Below are 27,546 nucleotides of genomic sequence, written 5' to 3'. Positions count from 1 at the left end.
ATATTCAGGTGTTTTATTATTTCCAGTACTAAGTCTGACCTCTGCTGGACAGATGAACTAACGCACTATCACAAATTCTAATAAAAAAGCAAATGTGTTTGTAAAGATTTAAATTTGTTAAAATAATTGAAAATTATTAATTTAAATTCCGTTCATAAACTTGATCTTTACCAAGACTATTGTGAAATAATACCTACATTTGGGCCAAACTGGCTGTTATCATCTCGATGTTTCATAATATAGATTTAGGCTTTTTGATTTAAATAACATGTGGTTTTGTGCTAAACTGTAATTTTGTAGTTTGTGTATTAATATTCATAAAACAAGCCTTGAGCGTTGAAATCGAATAGCGCAACGTCATACGAACGCAATTAACATACGCCTTCGTCATTGGAGAGTTTGTAAGCGCTGCTACGTTACCTAATTAATTATTCATGAGCCCATCCTTCGCCGTAGTAGGATTCTGGGCGGGGCTTCCTCCAGCGCGCACACCTGGACAGGAGATGTGTTTCACTTTCCAAAGGGAAAATCTTCGGGAACGCATTCAGGTAAGTGGAATAATTCATCGTATAGTTTTATTTCAATTAAATTATTATAACCGTTTTTATTGGACGAACTTGATTAAAATAAGTTTTAAAGAGGTTTAAGTAGATACCTATTAAGGAAATGTTTCATATCATGAAAAACATCGGATTATATAGATTTCAATAGGCCTATATTCTGTACTCTTGGCAAAATTAAGACATTTAGGCCTTTTCTGAGATAAATAAGGTTTGTTGTTGTTGCATTATCATTGCAGAAGACTACTGTGGGTTTTTTTTGGGGGGGGGGGGGGGTTGCAAGTTTGCAACAGTATTCTCTTTTATATATGGCTTTATTTGATTGAAAAGTTCTTGATGTTACAGTTTTTTTTTTGTAGGTTATTTTCTTGGGCCTCTTAAGTATGTGGTTTAAGTATCAAATCTGTCTGTTACGCTGTGGAGGTGTGATTTCTTTTTTCTACGCCTGCGGACATGTTAACCTATTCACGTACCAGCTTTAGCCTTGAGCTGCATAAATAGTTTGTCTTGTTAGTTCAGAGCTTGTGTGTTATCTCGAATCTAGTCAAACATGTCGCCCTCCCCCGCACTTCTTACTGAACGTGGGCAGACCTGATTTTTAAATAATAATATAGTGGACTCAAATGCATCTTAAAAGCACTCATACTTTCCCATCTTACACACAAAAAGACTGTTTTTAGACCCTCTTTAGTTTACACTGCAGAACTTGTCTGTGTTTTTGTGTGTAAGACCTGGGCTTTGTTGTTTATTGATGTAAAAGCCAGCAGACAGCAGGATGATGGGTCTGTGTTAGTCGCTCTGTTGTTTCTGCTCTTTCTGCCTCTGGTCTTGTCTCTGCTTGCCAGGAATTTTAAGCTGAAGTCTCCCTTGTTCTGTAATCACATCCCTCCTCCACCCTGTAGGCCTACCTTTAGTTCTCTGTCTGTCACTCCCTCTTCTTTAAGGAGATGTTGTCAAGGAATAGTTTATACAAAAAAATCAACTTCTGTCATCAAGTGTGTGCAGTGACCAGAGTATTACCAGAGTAATCAAATAAAAGCACAATCAAAGCTGCAGCCGCTCATATTCCAAAACACAGAAGCCATTCAACAAAGTGCTAATTATGATTTTAAAAAGATAGCAGAACGCTGTTTTTGTGGCTTTGGAGTCCCCTACAGTAGCTGCACACATGCATATGTTTCTGCCGTAAAGCAATCTGCTGTTTCTGCTAAATTTTGTACCCACTCACAGTGTTGCCAAGTCTGTGGGTTTCCCACGGAATCAGGGTAATTTTATACTTTTGCCGCAGGTTTTCCACTTTGAAGTATCTTTTGCGGTTCCATGGATGCCAGGAAAGAATTTTTAGTAAGAGTGTATGATGCAAGTGCAGCTTGGGCCTGTTTAATAAAATGCTTAGACTAGTCTTACAAGTAAATCATCTGATTTTTCTTTAAGACTGGACATAACTTTTTTTTCATAGATATCTGAAGATTTATTTTACACCTTGAATAACCGCTAGTTGGTCAGACTAGTTCTTAGGATGCATTATTATCATAGTGACTTTATGCAAGTAAAATAACTGTGTTTGTATGTGATTTGATTTCAGGCAGGAACATGGCCACTGCTGCTGAGTACGGACACAACTCCTGGGAGCTCAGCATCCAGGTGGACCAGCGTGAGGGAGATGAGGGCATGAAATTTAAACTGCGAGTCAAGGGAGATCTTCACGTCGGGGGTCTCATGCTCAAACTCGTGGAGAAGATCAGTGAGTAATTTACAGAGTTCTGTGTTGAAGAACCAGTACAGATTGTGAATATAAAGCTCAGCTCCCTCTCATTTCATGAGTGTGAATTTGAATTGACACAAGGGATGCTGAATTGTGAATGGAAATGACAGGAAGTGGAATTTGCTAAATTGTAAGTTAGTCACATGTCAGAGCAGTTTTATTCTTTAATTAATATCCTAATGATTTTTGGCATAAAAGAAAAATCAATAATTTTGACCCATACAATGTATTTTTGGCTATTGCTACAAATATACCCCAGCGACTTAAGACTGGTTTTGTGCTCCAGGGTCACATATTTTTGTTTGCTGACTAAAAGCTAAAATCCCAGTGCAGTTCTAGAGTGTAAACACTGGTTGAAATGCTCAGGTACGCCCATGTTTGCCTTGCGTATCTTTGTATAGCCTCGTGCTCAGAGCTATTGTTCTTTGACTCAGGTGTTGTTTGCAGGCGCAGGGTCTGAAGTTCACAGTATGAGTGTGTCAGCCAAAGAGGGATGCTAGCAAAACATCCTGCTCTCCTCTACAGACTCATCAGATGACCCAGTTGCTAAATATTATGGTTTGACATGAAGGTCTTTTATTGGCAGTGGCCATTCATTAATTTGGTTGTACAATGTGTTTATAGTCAACTTAATAGGTGTATTACAGTACAGACAGTTCAGGATTTCTTTAGTAGGTAATTACAGGAGTGAGTCAGATGATGATCACTGCGGAAGGATGAAGGAAATGTGAGTAAAAGAGGAATCATCAAGGTTTATATGGAATTGTGATGGCATCAGACATGTTTGTATTACTCAGGGACAACTGTTTTGATCCGATTTATTCAGGTGTAACATCATGGTTGTAGTTTAACGACACAGTAAACCACTCCACATAAATACGTTCCTGTTCACCTCTTTAATATAATAATAAACTTCATCTATAAAGCAGTGGCGCAAAGTCCTACACTGCCAAAGTACAGTGAACAGTGTTTTTTGAGTGCTATTTAATAATATTTGGAATAGCTTTTATTAATTTTTTTCCAGTTTTAGTATTTTTCTTTTTATTTTATTCTTTTTGTTTTGGAGCTCTATACAATATTTGTTTATTGTCTCAGACTCAAGTTCTCACAATGTGTGGTTGTCTGTGTGTCAGAGGCTCCTCAGGACTGGTCTGATCATGCCATCTGGTGGGAGAAGAGGAGCTGCTGGCTGCTGAAGACTCACTGGACTCTGGATAAGTATGGAGTCCAGGCGGATGCTGACCTGCGCTACACTCCACAACACAAACCCCTCTGCATCCAGCTGCCCAACATGAAGACCATCCGGGTCCCCGTTAGCCTCTCTTGTGTGGTCTTCAAAGCCGTGGCTGAGATCTGCAAAGCACTCAGTAAGGACAAGTACAAATGAATATGTTTATTATATTATTTATTTTTATTAATATAATATTTGTGTAGCATATGAAACAAATTTTTGTCATTTTGTGCAATTTAGATACAACAGCTCTTATAGACGCTGTCATTAAAAGCAAACATTTAACATTTTTTCAATTCAAACTTTTATACATAAATTTCTTATCATATATTCATTTAATACTTAATAATGTGTGTGTGTGTGTGTGTGTGTGTGTGTGTGTCTTAATATTTATGGATTGCTGAATAATTTCAAATAATTTGTTTTTACATGTGAAAAAATGCAATGCAATTTTCCACGATTTCTTTCTGCACATTAGTCTATTCTCTACTATACTGTGTATGTTTTCCTTCTTTGTTCACAGACATCAGACGATCAGAAGAACTTTCTCTTCTGAAACTACCAGATGATCAAAAAAAGAAAAAGAAAAAAGACAAGGACCCAGAATCAGCCTTTGATGAGATATTAACCATGGACATGGCAGGAGGTATTTATTGCTGTTTTTGAAGAGTTGTTTTTTTTTTACAATGAAAAACTGCAATGAAACACTTCATTAACCAAAACACTATATATATATATATATATATATATATACACTCTTACACTATTTACCATGCATTATTTTTTCCTTTTGAAATTAATATAAAATCAAATGTAAAAATTATGAATGAATTTTACATTTTGTGCATGTTTTAAACACTTGATTTTATATTACATGTTTTGTACATGTCTTAAACACTTCATATAATAAACCTTTTTGTTGTTGTTTCTGTGTAACAGAAGCAACTGTGTTTGGATAAACATGTAAGTCTTAAACACTAATTTCCAAGTTTGCATTCATGCTTGTACAGGAGCCCTGGGTCTGTACAGTAAAACTATGACTCCGACTTATGACCCGGACAGTGGGTCGCCTGCATCTTCCACCAGTCTGTGGTTCGGCGAGAATCCTCTGACGGCCTGCCAACCCAACCTTCCACCGGAGGAACTGGCCAAACTCTTCAAGCCTCTTACTATGGAGGATAAAGCAGCAATTAATGCTGGGTAAGAAAGGACAGACAAATTTAGACTAGCATTCAAACGTTTGGGGTCGTCTTTTTTCGAAAGAAGTCTCTTAAACTCACCAAAGCTGCATTTATTTGACCATAAAAATACAGTAAAAATGTGAAATGTTATTATAATTTAAAATAAGTTTTTTATTCAAATGTAATTATTTCTGTGATTTTTCAGCATCATTACTCCAGTCTTCAGTGTCACATGATCCTTCAGAAAGTTGTTACAATAACCTGTGACCAGCTGCACCATTTGTATTGTTACACCTCTGATTGTTACACTGTTGACATAGTAAAGCTAACAGACTATGTTACTATTTTTAAATGCACGCTCAGAGAAAAAGGTACAAAACAGTCACCTGGGCAGTGTCCTTTTAAATGGTAACTAATATGTTTTAAGGTACTAAAATGTACCTTTTAGGGATAAATAAGTTACAAAGATTTTGTACATTAGGGTACCGCCCCAGTGAAAGCTTTGTATAATTTTTGAGAGTATACACAATATTTAATTTATTAAAGAAGTGTTTTATAGTATTGCTATTTCTGCTGTTTTATACAAGCTATATTTCACCTCATTCCCCAGTACATCCATTTATTATGGTAAAATATCTGTAGCATAGCATTTGATGGCTTATTGGTTATGTGTATTTCTGTTTTTATTTATCAGTTGCATTTCGGTCGCTGCGTTTGTGTATTTTAACTGAGATGTTGCTCTGCAGGTGGCTGGATTCCTCTCGCTCGCTGATGGAGCAAGGAATTCAGGAAAACGACAGACTCCTGCTGCGATTCAAGTACCACTGCTTCTTTGACCTCAACCCAAAGGTGAGAAATCAACTATCCCTACATACCACATTATATGTTTGTAGACGACAATATAAGATGTGATATGCCTAAATGAGAATGAAATTGTTTTATTCTTCTTATAGTATGATGCTGTGAGGATCACACAGTTGTATGAACAGGCCAGATGGGCGATACTGCTGGAGGAGATCGACTGCACTGAAGAAGAGATGCTCATGTTTGCATCCCTGCAGGTACAGGATACCAGCTCACAACATAAACTGATCTTATTCCATGCTTTTATGTTCATTAGTTTAATTCAGAGCTCCAGAAAACAGGAAAGGTTAGTCATTGGCTCCAGTGCTTTGAACTGCTTTTTACAATATTTTCTATTTTGGTTTTACTTAAAGTTAATTTTTTTTTGGTTGTTTTCTGTATTCTTTTTCCCCCTCGGTTTTAGTTTTACTTACTTTAGTACATGTTAACTAGATGAAAATGAGAAATGTTGCCTTGGCAGTTTGCTGAAATAAAATATTTTTAATGTGTCGTAGTATTTAGTTGCAGCACATAGCATAGATGGTGTTGAATTAGGGTCAATTCTTTAGAGCCATTCTTTCTCACCCGAAGCTATGAGATAAATTACTCTGAGGACAAAGGACATGACATTCCACAGCTAACACAAGATAGCATTCAATTACACAAGGAGATAATGTATAGGTAAACATGGTGCTAATAATCCAAACCGAACCTAGTGAGGACTTCATGTGAGAGTGTGTCTGTAGATCTGTAACAGAAAAAAACAATCCATGAGAGAGCAGATCAAGTATTTCACTAGCTGCCTCTCTTTCCCCACCTGTTTCCCCATTAATTCAAACACCTGCCTCAAGCAGTGTTAATGTAACTGCATTGAAAACCACAATGGGTGAGGTTAGCATTTGATCAAGTTTATCTTCTTGATTAGTTATTTAATGAACACCATGTTAATACACCACTTAAACTCAATTTATTTTTTACCCATATATTAAAATTGAAAGGTAAAATGTGCAATTTGTCTTAATCACAGTTATTGGCTAACCAAATGAGTTATGGGTGCTGTTTTATTGTTATGCATCTAAATTGGCGTTTCAGATGTAAAATACTTGAATCTTTTCTAGTATCACATCTGTAAATTGACCTTGTCAGCGGAGCCACTGACTAATTCCAACGAACCAGAGATTGATGAAGTCGAGGCTGCGCTCTCAAACTTAGAATCCACGCTGGAAGGACGGAATGCTGATAAGATCCTGGTATCAGTGATTTTATGATTATATTTTTTTATAAAGATGTTGGCTTTGCAATGGTACTTACATTAAATTAATATCCAGCCTGTTTTTTGGACACATCATGGCTGAAATTTTAGCTAGTTTAGACACTAACATCAAAAGGTTTGAAGTCAGTAAGATTTGTTTTAATTTATTTTAAAAATATATATATATTATTCATAAAGAATGCATTATATTCAAAAGTGACAGTGGAGACATTTATAATATTACAAAATATTTCTATTTCAAATAAATGCTGTTTTCAATTTTTTTAATTCATCAAATAATCAAAAAAAGTATCAGACTTCCATTAAAAATATTAAGCTGCAAATATTAGAATGTCTAGAATGCTTTCCGAAGGATCATGTGATACTGAAGACTATAAGATTCTTTGCATCATTAAATAGAAAACAGTTATTTTACATTGTAATAATATTTCACAAAATTGCTGTTCATACTGTATTTTTGATCAAATAAATGCAGCCTTATAAGAGTATTCTCTCAAAAATATTTAAAAATCTTGCTGACCCCAAACTTTTGAATGGTATCGTATAACTTTTAACTTTTTCTTTAACTTTTCCAGGAAGATATCACTGACATTCCAAAGCTGGAAGATACACTTAAATTGTTTAGGTGAGTTTAAGATGATTAAAATTGGTCAAGAAAAATACATTTTTAAATTGTTACAAATTTTTTTCTTTTAAAATGATGCAAATTATTAATAACCTGTTGAAAAATAAACTATAGTTCCATGTACAAAGCAGTAATTTTTGCAGCCTTTTGGTCAGTTTTGTGTCTAGTCTGCAGTAAGACAAACTAGACAGTGCATTGTTTAATTGGCTGTTCATTTCTTTGCTTTACAGGCCCAAGCGATTGACATTAAAGCCGTATAAGGAGTACTGGTTTGTTTTTAGGGACATCACCATTTCTTACTACAAAAACAAAGAGTCTGCGAATAAAGAACCCATTGAGCAACTCCATCTACGAGGTGAGCGGCCAATCAGAGAAAAGATTCATTTCTTATTCATTTTAATACAGCCAATGCATCAGTGATAATACATCATTAATTGTACAGGATGTGAGGTCATTCCTGATGTCAACGTCACTGAGAAGAAGTTTGGCCTCAAGCTGTTATTGCCAGCAGCTGATGGGATGAATGAGGTTTATATTCGCTGCGACAATGTGAGTGTTATATTTGTTTTTATGCAGATTGTGGTACACGTGTTCTTTTGCTTTGAAATCTTTCATCTTAAATGTAAGATAAACTGTTATATGTGACACCGGACCACAAAACCAGTCTCAATTTTTCAAAATTTAGATTTATACTGAATAAATAAGCTTTCCATCGATGTGTGGTTTGTTAGGATCGGACAATATTTGGTCGAGATGCAACTATTTGAAAATCTGGAATCTGAGGGTGCAAAAAAAATCTAAATATTGAGAAAATCGCCTTTAAAATTGTCCAAAGTAAGTTCTTAGCAATGCATATTACTAATCAAAAATTACGTTTTGATATATTTATGGTAAGAAATTTACTAAATATGTACTTAATATCCTATTGATTTTTGGCATAAAAGAAAAATGGATAATTTTGACCCATACACTGTATTTTTGGCTATTGCTGCAAATATATCTCAGCGACTTAAGACTGGTTTTGTGCTCCAGGGTCACATATTGTTATAAATATTTGAAGATGAATAAAGAAACTTAGGTTACTTGATTATCCATACAATGTTTTTTAGAAAATATTAGTAAAATATGAGTATCAAATATGATTTGTCAGATTTATTTGTCAGTGACCTGTCAGTCATCATTGTTATTGCATTGCATTATATGTTTTGCACCCTACAATTAAAACTGAAGAGTTCTGATAATAAAACTAGCTTTTAAATGTAATATTATAATAATACATGTAATATAATATATATAATATTATTATTAAGACATATTATTGGGAGATATAAATTGCATATAGATTTTTATTTGCATTTTATGCAAGTAGTCTAGAAATCCAGATAAATATCAGCATCTGAACCATATTGCATATTTTTGCTCAGATTGGACCTCTAAATAATTTTTTTAGTTTTAATTTTTTTTTTTTTTCTAAGCCTAATTTTACAAATGACGAAGAACATAAAGCATATATGCCATGTTTTTTGTTTTGTTTTAGGATTTTTAAAAAATATTTTGTATGCTTGTCTAAAGATTTAATCAGCTTTGAGCTTTACAGGGTTAAATTAGAATCAGAAGCTTCATGAACGTTCTAATTGAGGCGTATGCATTTATTTGTTACTTTTGCTTAAAATAAACATCTCCTGAAAACAGGAAACGCAGTATGCCAAGTGGAAAGCTGCCTGTATTTTGGCCTCTAAAGGAAAGACGATGGCCTACAGCTCGTACCGCACCGAAGTGAAGAACATCCAGTCTTTCCTGCAGATGAAGAGTCTAGCACCTCCTCCTGGCCAGGCAGCGCCTGATGTGGAGTCCATGGAGATGAATGCTGAGTGCTTCGTTTCTCCACGATATGTAAAGAAGTACAAGACCAAACAGGTGAAAATACAATCTCGACACACACAGAAAAGACAAGACATGGCTTGAGCTGCTCATTTTTATTATGTATGATAGCACTGGGTATCTGAGATTGGTTTTGGCATCGCTTTCCTGCAAGGAAACATATTTATTCTTCTCATTTCAGCTGACCACACGAATCTTGGAGGTCCATCACAATATTTCCCAGCTTTCCCTCATGGAGGCCAAAATGCGTTTTATCCAAGCATGGCAGTCCCTGCCTGAGTTTGGCATCAAGTACTATATTGTCAGGTAATTTTACTGAACAACAGATTGGTTTTGTGCCTAGAACAGATATTTAAGCCTGAGCAAGGTTTTGGAGACCAACTATGAATTATGAGGGTTTTTTTTAAGTTGTGCACTAACAAAGTACTTTTTATAGTTAAATGTTTCAAATGTTAAGTAAGTTTACATTAAACACATTATCAAAATGTCTTGGTGCATTTGGCTTATTTGCTGAAAAATGAAAACTGGGATTTAACTCTCGTGTTGTGTTTTGGTAGTTTTGACCCAGAGAGGATTTTCTTTTTCACCTTCCCCACAAAATATGGATAATTTGTATAATGTAGTTTTTGAGTGAACACTGGCAAAATTATCCACAAATAATGCTTTTTATTTAAAGGTATGTCAATGATCAATGAGGCCTACGACCAGTCAGTTCCAAAAAGTAATAAAAACAAAAACAAATTGACAAAAAGATTGAATCCAAGATATTGTAATAATATAGCATAATAAGCAATTATTTAAAGGCCAGTCATTTCTGACTGGGAACACCAAATTAGTTGAAATATTTGAATCACTGCACAAGGGTTAATAGTGCTGTTGTTCCATTTAAAGTTGAATTGGTTTTCTATTTAATGTCATTTTGTTTTGATTTGGTATATTGACTGAAAAATCTGAAAATAGCCTACAAAAATACTGTCACTTTCATTGAGTCAAATTCTGGCTTTTTGCCAATTTCATACTCATGCACTGACAATTTTCTTTTTCTTTTCTTTTTTGTTTATAAATTAGACACAAAATTGCCATATTGATACACTGTTTTGCTGAACAACAGATTGATTTGTACCTTGTATCACTCAGAAACATCTTTCCAAGCCTGAATACATATTATTAAATCAAATGTTAAATTTGTTTGCATCAAACACATCAAATTAAAATTAGATTTAATAGTGTGCCATTGTTCCATTTAAAAGTTTAAAAGTTTCATTTAGTTTGTACGGAAGTTCTAAGCGGCCATGCATTATTATAATTTTTCTGTCTTGTTTTCTCGTTATCACGACTTAATTTTCTCGTGATCTCGACATAACGAAAGTTGTTTTCTTGTGATCACGACTTAATTTTCTCGTGATCTCGACAAAACGAAAGTTGTTTTGTCGTTATCACGACTTAATTTTCTCGTGATCTCGACATAACGAAAGTTGTTTTGTCGTTATCACGACTTAATTTTCTCGTGATCTCGACAAAACGAAAGTTGTTTTCTCGTTATCACGACTTAATTTTCTCGTGATCTCGACATAACGAAAGTTGTTTTGTCGTTATCACGACTTAATTTTCTCGTGATCTCGACAAAACGAAAGTTGTTTTCTCGTTATCACGACTTAATTTTCTCGTGATCTCGACAAAACGAAAGTTGTTTTCTTGTGATCACGACTTAATTTTCTCGTGATCTCGACATAACGAAAGTTGTTTTGTCGTTATCACGACTTAATTTTCTCGTGATCTCGACATAACGAAAGTTGTTTTCTCGTTATCACGACTTAATTTTCTCGTGATCTCGACAAAACGAAAGTTGTTTTGTCGTTATCACGACTTAATTTTCTCGTGATCTCGACATAACGAAAGTTGTTTTGTCGTTATCACGACTTAATTTTCTCGTGATCTCGACATAACGAAAGTTGTTTTGTCGTTATCACGACTTAATTTTCTCGTGATCTCGACATAACGAAAGTTGTTTTGTGATTTCTGGACATAACGAAAGTTGTTGATCTCAACGTAAAAAACGTTTTCTCACGACGTAATTGTAGCTATCGTGAGAAAATCAGGGTCGCTATATTGTCTTTGACGATAAAGTTGCAGACCCGACAGCCTCCTTCTCAAGTGTTGAACACTTATGTGTAAGTCGTCAATCACTGACAGACACAGAGCTAAAATGGCCGAGTATGAATATGCATGAAAAGTATTCTATCATGGATCAATGTAGTTGGTCACACACACAACACCTTCAATATTTGGGATGGTACTTATACCATATTTTTATTTTTATTATTTCAGTTTGAGTGAGTCCCTGATCAAAGTAAAAGCGAATACGATCATCCATGATGCTGCGATGATACTGCTTCTTCTCAGCATGTATTCAGCATTTTCTCATGCCGAATACACAGAGAAAATTAAGTCGTGATAACGACAAAACAACTTTCGTTATGTCGAGATCACGAGAAAACAAGACAGAAAAATTATAATAATGCATGCTTAGAACTTCCGTAAGTTTGGGTATATTGACTGAAAAATCTGAAAATAGCCTACATAAATACTGTCACTTTCATTGAGTCAAATTCTGGCTTTTTGCCAATTTCATACTCATGCACTGACAATTTTCTTTTTCTTTTCTTTTTTGTTTATAAATTAGACACAAAATTGCCATATTGATACACTGTTTTGCTGAACAACAGATTGATTTGTACCTTGTATCACTCAGAAACATCTTTCCAAGCCTGAATACATATTATTAAATCAAATGTTAAATTTGTTTGCATCAAACACATCAAATTAAAATTAGATTTAATAGTGTGCCATTGTTCCATTTAAAAGTTTAAAAGTTTCATTTAGTTTGTACGGAAGTTCTAAGCGGCCATGCATTATTATAATTTTTCTGTCTTGTTTTCTCGTTATCACGACTTAATTTTCTCGTGATCTCGACATAACGAAAGTTGTTTTCTTGTGATCACGACTTAATTTTCTCGTGATCTCGACAAAACGAAAGTTGTTTTGTCGTTATCACGACTTAATTTTCTCGTGATCTCGACATAACGAAAGTTGTTTTGTCGTTATCACGACTTAATTTTCTCGTGATCTCGACAAAACGAAAGTTGTTTTCTCGTTATCACGACTTAATTTTCTCGTGATCTCGACATAACGAAAGTTGTTTTGTCGTTATCACGACTTAATTTTCTCGTGATCTCGACAAAACGAAAGTTGTTTTCTCGTTATCACGACTTAATTTTCTCGTGATCTCGACAAAACGAAAGTTGTTTTCTTGTGATCACGACTTAATTTTCTCGTGATCTCGACATAACGAAAGTTGTTTTGTCGTTATCACGACTTAATTTTCTCGTGATCTCGACATAACGAAAGTTGTTTTCTCGTTATCACGACTTAATTTTCTCGTGATCTCGACAAAACGAAAGTTGTTTTGTCGTTATCACGACTTAATTTTCTCGTGATCTCGACATAACGAAAGTTGTTTTGTCGTTATCACGACTTAATTTTCTCGTGATCTCGACATAACGAAAGTTGTTTTGTCGTTATCACGACTTAATTTTCTCGTGATCTCGACATAACGAAAGTTGTTTTGTGATTTCTGGACATAACGAAAGTTGTTGATCTCAACGTAAAAAACGTTTTCTCACGACGTAATTGTAGCTATCGTGAGAAAATCAGGGTCGCTATATTGTCTTTGACGATAAAGTTGCAGACCCGACAGCCTCCTTCTCAAGTGTTGAACACTTATGTGTAAGTCGTCAATCACTGACAGACACAGAGCTAAAATGGCCGAGTATGAATATGCATGAAAAGTATTCTATCATGGATCAATGTAGTTGGTCACACACACAACACCTTCAATATTTGGGATGGTACTTATACCATATTTTTATTTTTATTATTTCAGTTTGAGTGAGTCCCTGATCAAAGTAAAAGCGAATACGATCATCCATGATGCTGCGATGATACTGCTTCTTCTCAGCATGTATTCAGCATTTTCTCATGCCGAATACACAGAGAAAATTAAGTCGTGATAACGACAAAACAACTTTCGTTATGTCGAGATCACGAGAAAACAAGACAGAAAAATTATAATAATGCATGCTTAGAACTTCCGTAAGTTTGGGTATATTGACTGAAAAATCTGAAAAGAGCCTACATAAATACAGTCACTTTCTTTATGAGTCTAATTTTGGCTTTTTTTGTCATTTCATAATCAACTGAAATGGAATATACAGATAATTCACAAATGTTTTTATAAAATATCTAGTTACAGAATAATTCAAACAAGTTAATCAGACACCAAATTGTCATTTTGTCAGACACTTTTGCTGAACAACAGCCTGTTGTTGTGCCTGGTATTGCTCAGATACATCATTCAAGGTCTGAATATGGTATTTGAGCTCTTCAACCATGAAATATGATTCAAATCTTTTCACTTGGTGCCACAGATTCAGAGGAAGCAAGAAAGATGAGCTCCTGGGAGTTTCCTACAACAGGCTGATCCGTATCGACATGTCAACGCATTTGCCGGTGACCACCTGGAGGTTCGCCAACATTAAACAATGGAACGTCAACTGGGAGATTAAACAGGTGAATAAAGCGCTTCAAACAACCTTGTAACCCATGTGGCTGGTGTGAATATGATTTATGAGTGTGTTATCGCTTCTACAGGTGACCATCGAGTTTGACCAGAGCGTGTCGATTGCGTTCTCCTGCCAGAGCTGCGACTGCAAAGTGGTTCACGAATATATCGGAGGCTACATTTTCCTTTCAACGCGCTCAAAAGACCAAAATGAAACTTTAGATGAAGAACTCTTCCACAAGCTCACGGGAGGACAAGACTGACCTCAAATTAACATCGAACTTTAGAAACGCAAGAACGAATTCATAGAGTTTTTTTTAATTTGCCAAAGTCATTTTATATTAGTATTAAGACACACAAGCCTTGTGCACAAATCAAACAATTGAGTTCATATTTTGGATCTGGACTCTTGATGTCTTTTTGAGTTGTTTGCCTCTGAACATTGTACATAATTTACAGCACACATTTCCATGCATGAATTTGTGTAATGAATATGGGATACGGTGGGGTTTGGGTTTAAATGAGTTGCTAGATTCCCATTGCAGGCTTCTTTGAAGTTGTGAACTAACGAAGTGCTTTTACAGTTCAGTTTTTGGAATGTAAATATGTTAATTGTCTTACGTTCAAATGTCAAACTGTTCATATCTAGGTGCTTTTGACTTGTTTTCTGAAAAAAAATGTATTTGTATTTGTTTAAGTGTTACTTTTAATGATTACTAAATTTCATTTTGTTTAATGCAATTTTGTTTTTTCATTATGTTGATTGGAAAATCTGAAAATAATCTAAATAAATCCAGTCACTTGAGGTCCAGCTTGACTGAAATTCATAATCAAGCACTGACCATTTATGATTCTTGTGATTCGTTTTATTTGTTTCCACAAACTATATAGCAGTGCAATATAGTTTTTTCTTATAGTATTTTTATTCATTTTGTTGCGTTTTGTCACTTTCTAAAATATTTCTAGTCTATATAGTTTTTATAAATGTATTGCTTTATATGTTTTATAAGTCTATTTAGTTTATTGTAGTACTTTTTTTGTCACTATAGTCAAACACGTGCTGAATATGTATTATAGGCTACACACATAAAGTACGTGCAATATATGGACTTTTATGTTGGACATATTCATATTTAAGTAACAATAATAGCGTATGACAATAAATACAGTGGCAGTACATAAATGACAGAACGTGATATAGTCATTGTACATGTTTAGATAACCATGGTAGTGTTTTTTGTTAGTATAAACAAAATAAATATGTAAAAAAAGATATAAACCTAAAATCGCTTTAATCTGTGATTTGCTAGTCTTCCTGACTGGCTGTGGTTCTGGAAATCAGCGCTCGATTAACTGGTCTTTTGGAACAGGAAGTGATAGAACACACGTGTGGAAAGAAGCAGCGTTTGTGTGAAATTACTGTTGTGTTTATAGTTATAGACTTTACCACTTTTGAGTCGGGTTAGTTAAAGTGTTAACTAGTTTCCAAACATCCTCCGGTCGATCTTTATCCACGCTTCTCGCAGTAAATGGCGGAGTGTGTAAATGACAGTGATGCAGAGATCAGAATCAGTTACGGAGACTATGTAGTGCTGAAGAGAGGAGATGTCTTCAAATCAGTGCAGATCGAAAATAAAAAGTGAGTTAACCAAATTAAATGTGATCTAAGTTCATTTGTGAGGGCTTGAGGTTTTGTGTAAAATCTCAGACCACATTAAAAGTCTGGGATGCATAATGTGCATAAAAGGAACATTAATATGTCAAACGTATTGCATTCTGCACTGTTTCTGTATCTGCAAAATGAGAACATGATAAATATTAAGACTAAGTGTCAATTTTTTTACTCAAAAATTGTTCTGACAGAATATAATGTATTAGCCTGAAACATTTCATTGCATTTTAACTAGCAGTCTTAGCTCATTGGTGCCCACTGTATATTTTTAAAGGCAAACAATGTAGAAAATAAACATTCATGTTAGGAGTAACCATTAATAATCTTATGTTGAATGTGACAATTCATAGAGCGAAGTCTAATATTCACATTTCACTCTTGTTAAGTGCTTGCCTCATTTGCTTTTTGACATTTTGTGTTTTTGGTCTCTCAGGAAAGTGGTCTTTGAGAAGCAGTGGTTCTTCTTGGACAATGCGGTTGGTCAGCTGTACGGGACCATGTTTGAAATCGAATCTGGCGGTTCACTCAAACCTAAGGCAGTAAAACACTCTGGAGACTCTTTGGGTAATGATGCTGTGGATTTATGCTGGTATCTGTGGATTTCTTTCTTTTCTCGGTGACGAGATGAGATTATGTTTCTCTTTTCTCCTGTCACAGATTCTAAGGAAGCAGGCCAGGATAATAGACACATAGTGGATGATGGCAGATCTCAGAAACTGACCAGAGATGATATTGAAACACTGAAAGAGCAAGGGTTAAAAGGCCAGGTATGTACTAGGGATGCATGTTAACTAGAACAAGATTTTGTATTTTCTGGTCTCAAAATTGGACTAAAGTCACTCCTTCAATATGCAAGTATATGGGATTTTTGCCATTTTAATTGATCACTGGTCAAATATTGTAAGTCCAGTGTCTTTTCACTATGAGCTTCTCTTAGAAGAAGAAATACTGGAGCAAAAAATGATGTCCCTATAAAAGAAATGTTTTTTGTATTGAATGGAAAGACATAATAAAGTATAAAAAATAATCAATAGCACTCGACAGCAGGCCGAACGATTTGTTCTGTTATTCATGAAGGTTTTTAGGGGTTCCAAATAAATGTAAACTCACATGTCCATTCGTGTGTGTTTCAGGAGATTGTCCAGCAGCTCATAGACAACAGTACAACATTCAAGGACAAAACTGAATTTGCTCAAGACAAATACATCAAGAAGAAAAAGAAAAAGTGAGTTCAAACCATTTTTAATTCATATTTTTGTCAATCACATGGAAAATATCACTGTAAACAAGTTCTTTGCCTTTGTGTACAGGTACGAGAGTGACATAAAAATCCTGAAACCATCCACTCGACTCCTTGCCATGATGTACCACGGCAGAGAACCAGGGAAAATATGGTATGTGAACTTAAAGGAATACTTTAATCACTTACTCATCCTCGTGCCATTTGAGTTACCTGATATAATTACATCATTTATTATTTAGCAAAGTATGCTTTTAAGGACACATATATATAGTATTAAAGGGAATCCCTTTGACTTAAAAATGTACTTGAAGATTTTAGGTTAATATTTTACGGAGTCCTAAACATATTTGCATTGTCACCTTTCTCCAGTGTATTTTTTGTATTATTTATATACATTATTATTTCTTTACAGTATTTAGTATGTATTAATATTTAGAAATTTTGTTTTCATTGTTTAATTTTTCCTTGTTTTAGTAAGTTTATCATGTGCTTTTGTCACTTTTACTTTTTTATTTCTATTTTAGTCATTTTAGTACTTCCTTATTTTATTTCAGTCAGTTACCAAGGCAACATTTCTATTTATTTTTAATTGATATATATTTTCGGCTTTATTTTAATTAATTACAACAATTTTTAATTAAGTTTAATTATGTCTTGGTTAGCATAGTTGTTGGTTAATGGTCAATCACATGCAAATAAATATGTAATCTTTCTTCAAAAATAGAAAAGGGTTTTATTTGGATTGTTTTTATTTTACATTTTTATAATTTTCCAGTTTGGGAAACACTGTTCTAGTACGTTTAAAAGTCTTAAATGTTTTTGCTCTGTTTTAGTCACCTGCGGTACGACACTTTGGCTCAGATTTTGTCTCTGGGGAACATCCACGCTGGCAGTAAAATCATTGTTTTTGAGACCTGTGCTGGACTTGTGTTGGGCTCGGTGATGGAGAGAATGGGAGGTAATCACCCTTCACTAAAAGGGATAGTTCATGCAAAAATGAGAATTGTTATCTCACCCTCAAGTTGCTCCAAGCCTGTATGAGTTTCTTTCTTCTGTTTAACATGAAAAGATATTTTGTATGGGTAACCAAACGGTTGGTGACTTCCATAGTATGAAAAAAAAAAAATTGTAAGTCAGTAGGGACAATCAAATATTTGAAAAACTTGTATTAGTCAACCACTTCTACACTGTACTGATGATCCAGATGTTTCTGTTTGTCAGGTTATGGCTCAGTGATTCAGATGTATCCCGGTGGAGGCCCGACGAGAGCTGGCATGGAGAGCTTCGGCTTTCCGTCACACTTCCACGAGACGCTACATGAGTTCCCTTTATGCAAAGTTAACGCTCTGTTGGCGGGAACCCTGAATCTGTCAGAGAAGGATGCAGACTCTCAGGCCACTGGCAGCGGGAACGGACGAGCCGAGTCCTCTCAGGAAACCTTAGGTGTGTCTGAGGAGAAGAACTCAGAACCTCAGAACATGGAGGTCAGCGTCGACCCGCAAGGAGAAATGAGGAGAGCGGAGATAGAAAGACTGCGAGAACAGAGGGTAATGTTTTTCACATGATTTTTTCATGCATATTTTCCCATCATGGTTGAGTGTTTCTGGAACTACTTTATGTCCCAAGGGTTGAATCATTATTCTTTTTTTTTTTTATAAATTATCTTAACTGTCTTGGAAACTTTTTCCATGTCTTCATCATTTACCTTTTGCTTTTATTGTTGTCTAAGACCAAACCTTTTTAAAATTATTTAGAAATAGTTCTAAATATTAATTATTACTATTTTTTGATCATTTAAACAAAAAGCTAAATATGCAAAAACTATTTAAATATGTATTCTATTTGGTCAAAGACCTATCATTATATCATTATAAAATATAAATTTAGTTTAATTCTAAATAATAATTAAAAAAAATGTTCATTTAAACAAATAAACACCAACTTAAATAACTTTAAATATAATTGTTATTAAAAAAAAACATGTCCATTTAAAGAAAAGATAAAAAAACACAGACTTAAAATTCTTTGTATTTGATCAAAGCCCAAAATATAAAATATATCATTTAAATAATTATAAATCTTTTTTTTTTTTTATATATATATATAATTTAAGCAAACGGCTGATTGAACACAAACTAAAAAAAGTATATTTTTTTCAAATGTATTATTCTGTAACCAAATTATGACTGTCCCTCAGTTTTGGTGTCATTTTCACATTTTGCCCTTTTGAGTGTTTTCAAGGAGACAGTAGTTTAAAAGAAGAGCAGCAGGAGGTGAAATGTGTGAAGAAAACAAAACAAGCAAAAACAGACTTCTTGTTCGATGCCTGTATATACACTGTTGAACATTGTTAGTGTGAAAATTTAACTACTTGGGGTGGAAGAGGTGTCTTTTAAGATTTTTTCAAAAATTTCAAATTCATATTTGAGTGGTCTTTCTAACGTTACAGGCTCAAGAGAAAAAGGTGAAGATGGAGGAAAAGAGGAAGAAGTTAGCTTCAGCTGCTGCTCTATTAGAGGGCAGAAATGCAGATGGGTATGTTTTAGTGTTGTCAAAAAAAAAAAGTGCTTTCTGTTATATAGCAAAAAGGATTTTTAACTCTATTGTCCAGCCCTAAATGCATTTAAAACTCATAAGCATTTCAAATCTCTCTAATTAAGTGCACATTTTGTATATGATTTCATGTGACTGACTGTTCATATATGTGATGTATGGTTATATTGATGGGTCTTGTCATATTTTGTATTGATTTTTAAGCTGTTTTGTATGCAGTCTTCCAGTGATTTACCTAATTAATATGGGGAAGCTGATTGAAATATGAATTTGTTTCAGGTTGGTGATTGCCAGTCGCTTCCACCCCTGTCCTGTCTTAATGGGTCTGCTGAAGTTTGTAGCACCATCACGACCGTTCGTAGTGTACTGCCAGTACAGAGAGGTAAAACGGAGAGACAGTTCATCCAAACATGTTATTTAGCAATATGTCAAAATGCCAGTTGTTGTCAAGTTCCCAGAAAGCCATAAATTACCATAAATTATGGAGTGGCATCGCTTTAAAAAGATTTGTATATTCAATTTATGTCAAGTGTTTTAATAACTGCTTTCTGCAATATTTACTGTCTGATTCTTTTGGACAGCCGCTGATTGAGTGCTACACAAAACTCAGGGAACAAGGAGGAGCAATCAGTCTCAGATTAACAGATTCCTGGCTCAGGCATTACCAGGTAATTCTTTACTACATCACATACGCAGATAGTTGGATGTATTTTAGTAGTTTTTTTTTTAAGGTGTTTGCTCTAATGCCAGACTTTGATATGCTGTTATTCTTTTTATTTACACTACTTTTCAAGCACTCTCAGTAGTTTTTTTTTGTTTTTTTAATAGTATTTTATACTTTTATTCATCAAGAATGCATTAATTTGATGAAAATGGACAGCAAGACTTTTATGCCGTTACAAAAAATTCTTAAATTAAATGTTGCTCTTTTGAACTTTTATATTAATCCTGAAAAAAATGTATGACTCTTTTCACAAAATTGCCGCATAACAGCTTTGTATCACACAAATAAACTACATTTTAAAATATATTAAATAGAAAACAGTTATCTTAAATTGTAATATCTCACAATATTACTGTATTTTTGTTCAAATAAATTCAGCCTTGGTGAGCATAAAACTTAAAAAAAAAAAAAGTATTTTAATTTGCTCTGTTATGCTAAAATTTTCATTGGCACAGTTATGTGTAAATATTTTTAGTTGTATTTCCAGGAAAAACAGATACATTGTGATATAATTACTGTTATATAAGATGACTCATTTTGGTCATACCACCCACCCCTAGAAGGCTTTGACTTATTCACTTCTGTATCATTGTTTCAGGTGTTGCCCAACCGGACTCATCCAGTGCTGCTCATGAGCGGAGGCGGAGGGTATCTCCTGTCCGGAACCACGGTCGCTACAGACGCTGCCAAAGCTAGGAATCAGCACAAATCAGAGGAGCCTGTTGCCAAGAGGCTGAAACTGGATCAGATTAGTTCATCATGTGGCAGCTCTGCCTAGGCAATTAGTTTAGTTTAACTTGTTTAAGTGAGAAGAAACCAAATCAGTGTTGGACTCACACACGCAGGCAGTGCTTTATTCTCTGTACGAGTTGCACGACTTTATTATTCTTTTTGACAAGATTTGCTTTTTAGAGTTACATCTATGTTCTCATCTTTATTTATTTTTTAGCAAGATGTGGAGGACGGGAAACATGCGCTACTTTTTCGGCATCCTCTGCACTTGGCGAATAACCAGGTTTTGCTCACAAAATGCATCCTTGCCCAAGTAAACAATTATGTTTTTTTATCATTTTCATGAGGCTTCCAGCATCAAAACACAAATGATAACCACATTCATCAGCTTTGGTCCCATAATTACACATTTTATTAAATGTAAACAATGCAGAGATTCTATGGAAAGCCATAAAGAACAACAGCAATTTTTAAACATACTGCATTTTTCACAGTTGTTAAGTAGCATGCTCTTAAATGCATTCAAATTTGCAGTCAGTAGTACATGGGCATTTTTTTTTTTTTTAGAATATTTTAGGATGTAATAAAGAGAGAAATGTTTCACATGGCATTATCAAGCTTATTTTGCCGTTTTGTTTCTCAGACTCTCACATTAAACACCGATAACAAAATTCTAATGCAGTTATAATCAGGTACGACATATAGTAATGCATTTATCTAAAGCAGCCAAAGCACACACAAAGCTGATGGAAAATCAAATCAGGCAGCGCAAGAAAATGATGTCTCAGATGGTTCTAGGAATGGTTAAGTTGTCTCTTTCATCTGTTGATCCACAGAGGCCAGTTTCTCAAGTTCTTTTAACTGAAAGAAAAGAACAAGAATTAAATGCAGTACTTGTGTTTCATAACTCTTTTAAGTGATGCTTAAAAACTATTGCTTTAATCAGTCCCTGGAGTTGTTTTGTCTGTGTATGCAATCATTGCAGTCTGCCAAAAAAGTTGTTTCTTTATGAATGAAAGAAATTATGTTGCTCTAATCAATGAAATATGCTATTTCCACATTCCCAGTAGGAAAGATATAGGGAAGTGCCTTTAGTTATTCAATATCCCTGTCATGTTGAGGAATGATGCTCTTAGCATCCTGAGTTTATCGCTTAAGTAAATGCTATATTACTTTGTAGTTTGCAGGCATATAGATAACTGATATCCTTGTGGTAGCACAACATTTGGCTTAAGTAGTCACTGGAGAGACATTGATGCTGGAATGTTAATGCCACTTTTTGGTGCAACTACAGTTACATGTAGTAAACAACTGTGAAAGGAGTTACAGTCTACCCACATCCTTTCTTAATCATGCAACTTATCCATGTTGAAGTCTAGCAAGCAGAGATACAGATAAGCTATATATACTTGAAGTGAAAAATCTGGCCTCGTTTTCAAGAGCTCCATGAAGCAAGTCTTGATTGTGTTGATGTCGTGCACTGTCTTGTCCTAAACAACTTAGGTCAGGGAATACATTTTTATTCCAATTTGTAATATAGCATGTAAGCCAAGTGGGGCAATTTTGTTAAATTGGGGTTGTGAAACCTTGTGCAGAGGTCTTCAACCCTGTTCCTGGAGTCCCACTGTCCTGCAGAGTTTAGATCCAGCCCTAATCAAAGACATCTGAGGATTGCTTGAAAATCACAGGTAGGTGTGTTGTAGCAGGTTACAAATAAGCTGTCTAGGACAGTGGGTCTCCAGGAGCAGGTTTGAAGACCTAGTGCATTGGTCCCCCACCATTCCCAAACAGTGCACATTTTGGATATCTCTTATTTGACACACAAATTCCAGGACTTGCCATCTCCACAAACAAGTTGAATCAGAAAAAAATGTGTACTGTCAGACAAAATGTGCAAAAAACTGTATCTTTAGGGGTACTACAACTTGTCAAAGGGACATATACCTTATCTACCTTAAAAGGTACATATTAAATCCTTAAAGTAGTAACATGTACCCTTAAGGTAGTACTATGAACCTTTTAGGGGTACGAAGATGTACTTTTAAGGGCACTACCCCAATGAAATGCTGTTGTACCCCTTAAGATACAATTTTTGCACATTTTTTTCTGCGAGTCGATTGCTAAGGGGCCTTTAAGAACAGGGTTGGGAACCATTGGCCTAGTGGTTAAAGGTGGTTAAAAGTGGTTATGGTTTCAGATCTAACAAGTGGTAATCCATTAAGAATTAACCTTAAGAAAGACTTGTAAACTCTGATAACTCTCAGGAGACAGTATTGGTAATAAATGTACTATCACTTGGACAGATCAGACTATACCTCCTCTGGTGGGAGAAGCTTCTGTTGGTGGACACCCTTTTCCTCCTCGGGTGACTCCTCCTGAGTAAGTAGGCCTCTTTTGTACCGTAGAGTCTCGGCAAAGTCCTCTAGTTTATGGTAGGGGTGCTGGTCAGTACTTTCATCTACCTTATGGCCTCTCTTGTACCAGGCTGGATGGTAGTATCCTCTGTAAATCCATGGGGAACGCTTCTCATAGACATCACCTTTGTTAAGCAGACGTTCCTCTAACTCATTCTTCTTTTTTGTTAGGTACCTCAACGCAGCCTCCCTGTCCTGCTTCTCCTCTGCAGAACTCTGGTGTCCTTTCTTGAGCTCATCTTCCTCCTCTTGGCTGGTTAAGGGATGCCTCTTTTCATTAAGCTCATTGACAATCTCTTCTTCTTCTTCAGGTGATTGGCGCTTGAGGGCATTGTCTGTTGAGTCATGGGGACTGTGAGTCTTCTCTGAAATGGGTTCATCTTCATCCTCGAGCTCTGTGGAGTCACCACGCTTGTGATGAAGCTTCTTATGGTGATATCTGTGTGTGGGCTTCCAGATCCTTTTAACCATTTCTTCACTCTCCTCTGAGTCCTCATACCTTTTTTCCAGGGGTCTTTCCTCATAATCCTCTTCAGATGAGTCCCGTTTGTGGTGCTTCTTATGGTGGTATCTATGGGTGGGTTTCCAGTATCGCTTTGCGATATCCTCGTCTGCCTCTTCTGATTCTTCAGACCTCTCTTCACGAGAGTTTAAGTCCTCATTAAGTTGCTCGTTCAGCAGGTCTTCTTTTGGTTTGTAGTGGCCACCATCCCCATGATTTCTTTTGTGGGTGTAGCTTGGAAAGTCTTCTTGACTTCTGTCATAGTCTGGTTCTTCAAAATCCTCATTCTCACTGCGTTTGTGGTGCTTTTTCTTGTGGTGGTATCTATGTGATGGCTTCCAGATCCGCTTCTCTCTTTCCTCACTCTCCTCATCCTCCTCTTCTCCAAAAGCCCCGTGGTTTCTTTTGTGTGTGTAACTTGGGAAATCTTCTTGGCTTCTATCATAGTCCAGTTCTTCACGTTTTTCTCTGCTGGTCAGATGATGACTCCTTTTATATTCATAATGAGGGAATTCTTCCTGACTGCGCTCCTCATCGGGATTATCACGCTTGTAAAGGATGGAAAAATGTCTTTTCTGGGGAAATTCCTCTTGGCTTCTCTCATCATCTGGATCTTCTCTTTTATGCTTGTTACCTCTTTTATAGAAACTTGGGAACTCTTCCTGGCTCCGTTCATCATCCAGTTCGTCACGTTTTTCTTTCATTCTTCTTTTCGCAAAACTTGGGAACTCTTCCTGGCTTCGTTCATCATCCAGTTCATTACGTTTTTCTTTCATTCTTCGTTTCATAAAACTTGGGAATTCTTCCTGGCTACGTTCGTCATCCATTTCCTCACGCCTGTCTTTGATGCTTCTTTTAACAAAACTTGGGAACTCCTCCTGGCTACGTTCGTCATCCAGCTCCTCCTGTTTGTTAGCTTTGAGAAGATCCTCAATGAGGTCCTCCTCCTTGACTTTAGACTCTCCTCTTGGCTTTTTAAGCTCCTTTTGAGCTGGTTCTAGCGTGTCTTCCTCCTTTTTCACAACTGAGGAATGACCTGATCCTAAATTCAGGGAGAGATTAAAATGGGCGCAAAACACTCATGCAAATGATTTGTAAATCATTTTCACTCCATTGCTTGTGCATTGCATGAAGACATCCAATTATTCCACAGTCTTAGAGTGAAACCACTGACCCATAACTGTCTCATCCACCAAGCATGATGTACTGAGGTTAGAAACTGTGACGATAATGTAGGCTGACTGTTCTCAAGTTATATGCCCAAATGATACATTTAATGGACTTAGATGTAAAATCATACAGAGTTGTGCAAGAATAGCCTGGATAAGAATTCTCCATTTGAGTGTGTCTACTAATATATCAAATGTTCTCCTCAATAACATAATGAAGCAACACAGTGTGAACAGTGCAAAGTAACGTACCTGGTGTAAGGATGTTTTTGCATTCTGGCTGCAGCGGAGTATCATTGGTCTTATACAGCGCCTTTGAAAGGATGTGAACTAAACACTGGGTAAGCTGAAATTAAAGTACATACTTTAACCAAAAGGAGTAAAACAATAAATGGATTTTGTTTTGTTTTTCTCTTAGAGACAGTAGCTACAGCATACCAGGTCCTCTCTTCGGCTGTCCTGCTCAACTGGCATGGACTTTCCATCTGGGATAGTAAAAGACTTGAATTATATTTGCGCAAATCACAATGCAAAAGCTTATTCATCTCGATATCACCAATTATCCATACGTTTTACCCGTGCAAAACCCGCTTAAAGAAAATTGCCATCGTAGTCTACTGTTTGCTCCGCAGTAAACTGCCGTGTCGCTGACCATGGTGCTGAAATGATTTATTCAATGATTCTTTGTGTACATTAAGATTATTTCACTTACCTGCAGCGAAGAAAACGACCAAACAGACTAAAGCAGCAAACTTCATGATGCACACGCCACAGATGTTTTCTGCTCTTGGTGTTATCCGGAACGGCTCTTGTTTTTGCAATCTCTAGCAGGAGCTCCGTTCCGCGTGCTGCAGCTCGGAGCGCGCTGCGTCTGTTTTGAGCTCGCGGTGGGACACGCAGGGTCTGAGCTCGTGAGTTCGTGGGTTGATTACGTCACGACCAATGTGAAACCTTAATGAGACCCCACCACCCCCACTTTGATGAAATTTTCTAAACTCCCACTCTAGCCTATGTATGGCATTGAAGAGTCGACTGTGATGTCGATGCATTTATTTATTTTTTTATTCAGCCCAAGAGTTTTGTGTTGAGTTACATAAAACAGAATATATGAGTGTTAAAACTAGGGGTGTGCTCAAAATATCGATTCTTAGATACATACCGATATAATAAAAAAAGATACAGTATCGATATTCTAGCCCTTAGTATCGATACTCCGCCCAGCCATTAGGGGGCGCAGCGGCGCCCGCGAGTTTCAAAAAAACTCATGGAAAATGTTAAAGCAAGATGTAGCATTTAAGTGATTTCATAGTGAAATATGTTATGGCAGTACATGGTGTCACAAAAAATAATTATAAGAAGATTTAATAAGAAGTTAAATAATAAGAAGAAAATTTTGTGCTTGTGTGAGCTCAGACTGTACCCTTGGAAAGTTAAATGTTGACTTGTGGTAATTTCCAGATTAATACAATTTGTGTACAATTAATCAGAGCACTTAAAGTTGCAAATATTTAAGCAAAATGCACTTTGTTATAATGCACTTTTGTCTTCAATAAATTGAAGAAAAATGCAGAGTTCTGTTTGTTGAGTAAATGTGTTCAGCATTAACTAATTGGCTCTGGCCCATGTATTTTTATTGAATCGTATCGAATCGTGTCACATTGTATCAAATCGTATCGAGACAGCTCTGTATCGAGGTACGTATCGAATCGTGACCTGTGTGTGTATCGAGGTATGTATCGTATCGCCAGGTTCTCCAAGGTATACAGCCCTAGTTAAAACTAACTCTATATTTTGTGACTTGTTTTATAAATCATATATGTGACCTTCCAGTCATACATGATCTTGTGTATTTAGTTACAAAGAAAAAAAGAAGTCATTAATTTCCTGCAAGATCTTGCAGTGCAATATTATTTATTCAATTGTTCATCCTATCTGAATAATGCTTACTGTAAATTATGGCAGGCTACATAATTGAATAAACACTCTCCTTTGGAATCGGACAGAATGTTGTGCAACTCTCAGACGCCCACTTCGTTCATGGTTGGTGTGTGTCATGAGGGAATTGTGAAACTGCAAACTAATGTTTGGTACAGGTGCTCTGAGTTTCATCAGAAGGATTGCACCTGGGATGCTGTAGTTGCTGTGGTAACGGGACAGATTTGAAGAGCTGCAGAATGTTAAACGAGAGTCTTTGATTTATCATCCACACAAACAGAACAAGGCCTGGGCCTCATTTCAGTCTGTCAAAACCAGACAAGAGCACTAGTGGTGATGTTTTCTGGTCCACGCGTGAGAAGGATCAGTAACTTGCCATTACATTTTCATGTGACAATTCAACTAAGTAACGGACAGTAGGTGTAATTGAACACTCAGAAATAACCATTTCGGTCTTCTACGATATTTCAAGGTCAAACTTGCATTTCATTTAAGCAAATTTCTTATTGGTTTTAGAGTAACCAATAATTTAAACCACACATTATTATGAACGTGTATCTGTACTTTATTTTTATTTTTTTACCTTATTTAGTAGTCTTATAAAAAATATCTGATTTATTAT

The 27,546-nt window shown here is 35.8% G+C and overlaps 3 protein-coding genes across 3 annotated transcripts; 2 read left to right on the top strand and 1 right to left on the bottom strand.

Annotated features, from left to right (window-relative positions):
- The first annotated feature begins 492 nt into the window (after window positions 1-492).
- Window positions 493-14,830, top strand: LOC306843469 (fermitin family homolog 1-like). The gene is made up of 15 exons (XM_079374993.1): window positions 493-548; window positions 2,146-2,304; window positions 3,459-3,692; window positions 4,080-4,202; window positions 4,567-4,756; window positions 5,484-5,586; window positions 5,691-5,798; window positions 6,699-6,830; window positions 7,429-7,478; window positions 7,709-7,833; window positions 7,921-8,027; window positions 9,171-9,395; window positions 9,541-9,665; window positions 13,847-13,988; window positions 14,070-14,830. Exons 2-15 carry the CDS (start codon window positions 2,154-2,156, stop codon window positions 14,241-14,243), a joined length of 1,989 nt encoding a protein of 662 aa, XP_079231119.1. The 5' UTR covers window positions 493-548; window positions 2,146-2,153; the 3' UTR covers window positions 14,244-14,830.
- A 508-nt stretch (window positions 14,831-15,338) lies between these two features.
- Window positions 15,339-21,937, top strand: LOC306843415 (tRNA (adenine(58)-N(1))-methyltransferase non-catalytic subunit TRM6-like). The gene is made up of 11 exons (XM_079374907.1): window positions 15,339-15,619; window positions 16,086-16,216; window positions 16,310-16,419; window positions 16,786-16,877; window positions 16,963-17,046; window positions 17,729-17,853; window positions 18,117-18,442; window positions 19,345-19,430; window positions 19,728-19,830; window positions 20,030-20,116; window positions 20,771-21,937. Exons 1-11 carry the CDS (start codon window positions 15,510-15,512, stop codon window positions 20,948-20,950), a joined length of 1,434 nt encoding a protein of 477 aa, XP_079231033.1. The 5' UTR covers window positions 15,339-15,509; the 3' UTR covers window positions 20,951-21,937.
- Window positions 21,290-25,875, bottom strand: LOC306843414 (uncharacterized protein). The gene is made up of 5 exons (XM_079374906.1): window positions 25,702-25,875; window positions 25,428-25,474; window positions 25,242-25,335; window positions 23,220-24,862; window positions 21,290-21,765 (listed from the first exon to the last, which is right to left on the bottom strand). Exons 1-5 carry the CDS (start codon window positions 25,745-25,747, stop codon window positions 21,709-21,711), a joined length of 1,887 nt encoding a protein of 628 aa, XP_079231032.1. The 5' UTR covers window positions 25,748-25,875; the 3' UTR covers window positions 21,290-21,708.
- Window positions 25,876-27,546: the final 1,671 nt, after the last annotated feature.

This window comes from Barbus barbus (genome assembly GCF_936440315.1).
Source record: "Barbus barbus genome assembly, chromosome: 24".
NCBI classification, from domain to species: domain Eukaryota; kingdom Metazoa; phylum Chordata; class Actinopteri; order Cypriniformes; family Cyprinidae; genus Barbus; species Barbus barbus.
This window is presented reverse-complemented; position numbering and strand designations above follow the sequence as displayed.